The sequence below is a fragment of the Hakea prostrata genome, chromosome 3 (genome assembly GCF_041222555.1).
Source record: "Hakea prostrata isolate BN-2017 chromosome 3, UWA_Hpros_2, whole genome shotgun sequence".
Taxonomy (NCBI): Eukaryota; Viridiplantae; Streptophyta; class Magnoliopsida; order Proteales; family Proteaceae; genus Hakea; species Hakea prostrata.
In genome coordinates this window covers 47,969,228-47,972,377 of record NC_142602.1, presented here as the reverse complement: position 1 = coordinate 47,972,377, position 3,150 = coordinate 47,969,228, and the positions used below count along the sequence as shown (strand labels likewise).

The following is a 3,150-nucleotide window of genomic DNA, read 5'->3' as shown; positions in this document are numbered from 1 at the left end:
TTAATGAGATTTCGACTGCAACCAGAGTTTCGGTCTCATCTCTAGCAAGGTCACAATTGACAAAACCCGTAGAAAGTAAACAGTTAGGCATACAAGAAGGCGTTGGGGAAAAAAAAAAGAATGAAGTGTTTTAATAAAAGTAAGGTTAACATAAGTAAGCGAGTGATATTTCCCTCCTTTCTTCTTTTTTTAAGAATAAGAGAGTTATACTACTTCTCACATTTTTCATTTATTTTATTTTATTATGAAATAAAACACATGTATTTAAATATCAAACAGGATACTAATCCACATACTCATGCAGCATTGAATGAGTAACTGCAGACAGACACCAAACATACCCACCCGATTTGTACTTTTGTACATGCGCTTCTGTTATTTATTAGAGGCACCAGAAAGCCAGGGGGGCATAGCTTGTACTGGTTCTGTATATATTTATTAGAGGCACCAGAAAGCCAAGGCACATAGCTTGTACTGGTCACTTACATTAGCCCTAGTCCAGAGCTAGAGTTTTTCAGTTTTAGCCATGGCGAGTTCAATAGCTTTGAAGCCGTTTTTTGTAGTGGTGGTACTTGTGGTCTTCGTGTTTGCGACGGTGGCACCACCACAAGTAGAAGCGGCTATATCATGCAATCAGGTCACAACCTTCGCAGCACCATGCCTTAACTATCTGTTGAAAGGTGGAGCTTTGCCTGCTGCTTGTTGCAACAGTGTGAGGTCTCTGAGTGCTGCAGTGAAGACCAAGCCAGACCGCCGGACTGCGTGCAATTGCATGAGGATGATAGCTTCGAAGGCGCCCGGGATTAAACATGATCTAGCTACTGCTCTTCCTGGCAAATGTGGGGTTAATTTCCCTTTCAAGATCAGCATGTCCACTGACTGCTCCAAGTATGTTGCCAACATAAATACACCATTTATCTTTTTCTCAGATAAACAAAATATTCCTCCTTTTTTTTTTCCTCTGGTATAGAATGCTACGCAGTACCAGGTGCAGGTCAGTTCAACAAACAAAACACCTTGGATCCTTCAGAACTTACACTTCTACATGAGATGAAGTGTGAATTTTGAGACATATAAGGTGGTTTCTGTGTGTAGACATGGTTGTGAGATATCTTACACATTGACCAATGTGTGATTATTCTTGAGTCTAGATCGCGTTCTACATCTAAAGAGACTTTTGTATCTAGACATGATTGCAGCGTTTTGCACGTGATCTAGCAGAACTCATTTAATTATTCTTAAACTGTTGTGGATATGATATGTAGATTCCTTCTTGCACTGGCAATATGAGAGACCCTCTATTTGATAATTTGTTAATGTCTTTTCTATGGTGCTTTTTCTGTTTCTTTGCAGGGTAATATGATCAATGAGATCCCAAGTTCCATTTGCCTTCACCTTGAAGAGGATGAAATAAACATGCTTCTTTCATGCAACGGCCTTAACTGTTGCTTTGCTCAATGGGGAAGTACTAGTAATAGTATCAATAAACGGATGATGAAGGTGTTGAAGGGTTCGATCACCTTCATCATCATTCTGTAACTCCTTTTATGTTGTGTGGAAGTTTTATCTAAATAATAAAGACATCAATATTTTAATAGGTCTCTTGCTAAGTTTATTCCTGCCTTTACGTCTCTCACAAGCAAAACACTTTAATCTTGTATTCTTGATATGATATTCCAAGGTAGAGATGATGTATTGTCTTTCTTTGAAAGCATGCCCTTCGAACCCAAAGATCAATATTCATTATGCATGATGTTTTTTTCAGTAAAAGGTCATTTGATATTTAAAACGAAAAATTTACTATCATACAATCATACACTGGTCGGGAAGAACCTCAAATACTCAATCCTACAACAGTAGTTGCCCCCAATACGCCCAATCTCACAGGAACCTCAAGATAGTGCACACTCATTATTTTAAATGATATCAACAAGCCCCCAAGGCATTCCAATCTATTTCACTCTTAATCATGGCTGTTAGATTTAGAAATAAGAATGACTCATGTGACTCTCAAAGAGAGTACACACACACACACACACACACACACACACACACACACACACACACACACACACACACACACACACACACACACACACATATATATATATATATATATATATATATATATATCATGAGTATAAAGTACAATATACGATACGGTATATGTGTAGAATACACAACTAATACACAGTACAATACTAGTCTCTAACACCCTCCCGCAAAGTCAAGGGGCCAAAATGAAGCTTGACTTTGGATCTTAAAAGTTGAAAGCAAGAGGAGGAGAGTCCTTTGGTAAGAATATCCGCCAACTGATCATTAGTAGAAATATAGCGAACCTGGAGATCTCCCTTGGCAACCTTGTCTCTAACAAAATGAAAATCCACCTCAATATGCTTGGTGCGAGCATGAAACACAGGATTGGCAGATAAGTAGGTTGCACCAATATTATCACACCATAACACAGGTGGAGAAGTCTGAGGAATACTCAACTCAGTAAGTAATGACTGAATCCAAGTGAGTTCAGTAGTAGCCAAAGCCAAGGCACGATACTCACTTTCAGTGCTAGATCTTGCCACAGTAGCCTGCTTGCGCGACTGCCAAGAAACCAGGTTATTGCCAAAGAAAATAAGAAACCCTCCTTGAGACTTCCTATCATCAGGACAGCCTGCCCAGTCAGCATCAGAAAAAGCTGCCAAAGAATAGACTGTAGAAGGCGTAATGTGGAGACCATACAAGATAGTACCTTTGAGATACCGTAATAACCGCTTCAAAGCCACCCAATGATCCTCAGTGGGAGAAGCAAGAAACTGACAAAGCTTATTGACAGTGAAGGCAATCTCTGGATGAGTCATAGTGACATACTGAAGAGCACCAACCAAACTACGATACAAAGTTGGGTCAGAAAGACATTTCCCTCCCGTACTTGATAAGTGGTGAGAGGGGACAATTGAAGTAATAATGGGTTTTGCATCAGATAAACCAGCCCATTGGAGAAGCCCACAAATGTAACGTTGCTGAGATAACAACAAACCCGTAGAAAGAGGGATAAGCTCAACAACCCCTAAGAAGAAACATGCAGGACCAATATCCTTTAGAGCAAATTCCATGCTAAGAGAGTGGATAAGGTCATCTATGGCAACAACAAAT

General features: G+C 39.6%; 1 protein-coding gene across 1 annotated transcript; it reads left to right on the top strand.

Moving 5' to 3' along the window:
* Positions 1-445: 445 nt before the first annotated feature.
* LOC149022375 (non-specific lipid-transfer protein 1-like) lies at positions 446-1,615 on the top strand. Its single transcript, XM_089147270.1, has 2 exons — positions 446-888; positions 1,354-1,615. The coding sequence occupies exons 1-2, from the start codon at positions 527-529 to the stop codon at positions 1,361-1,363; spliced, it is 372 nt and encodes a 123-aa protein (XP_089003396.1). The 5' UTR covers positions 446-526; the 3' UTR covers positions 1,364-1,615.
* Positions 1,616-3,150: the final 1,535 nt, after the last annotated feature.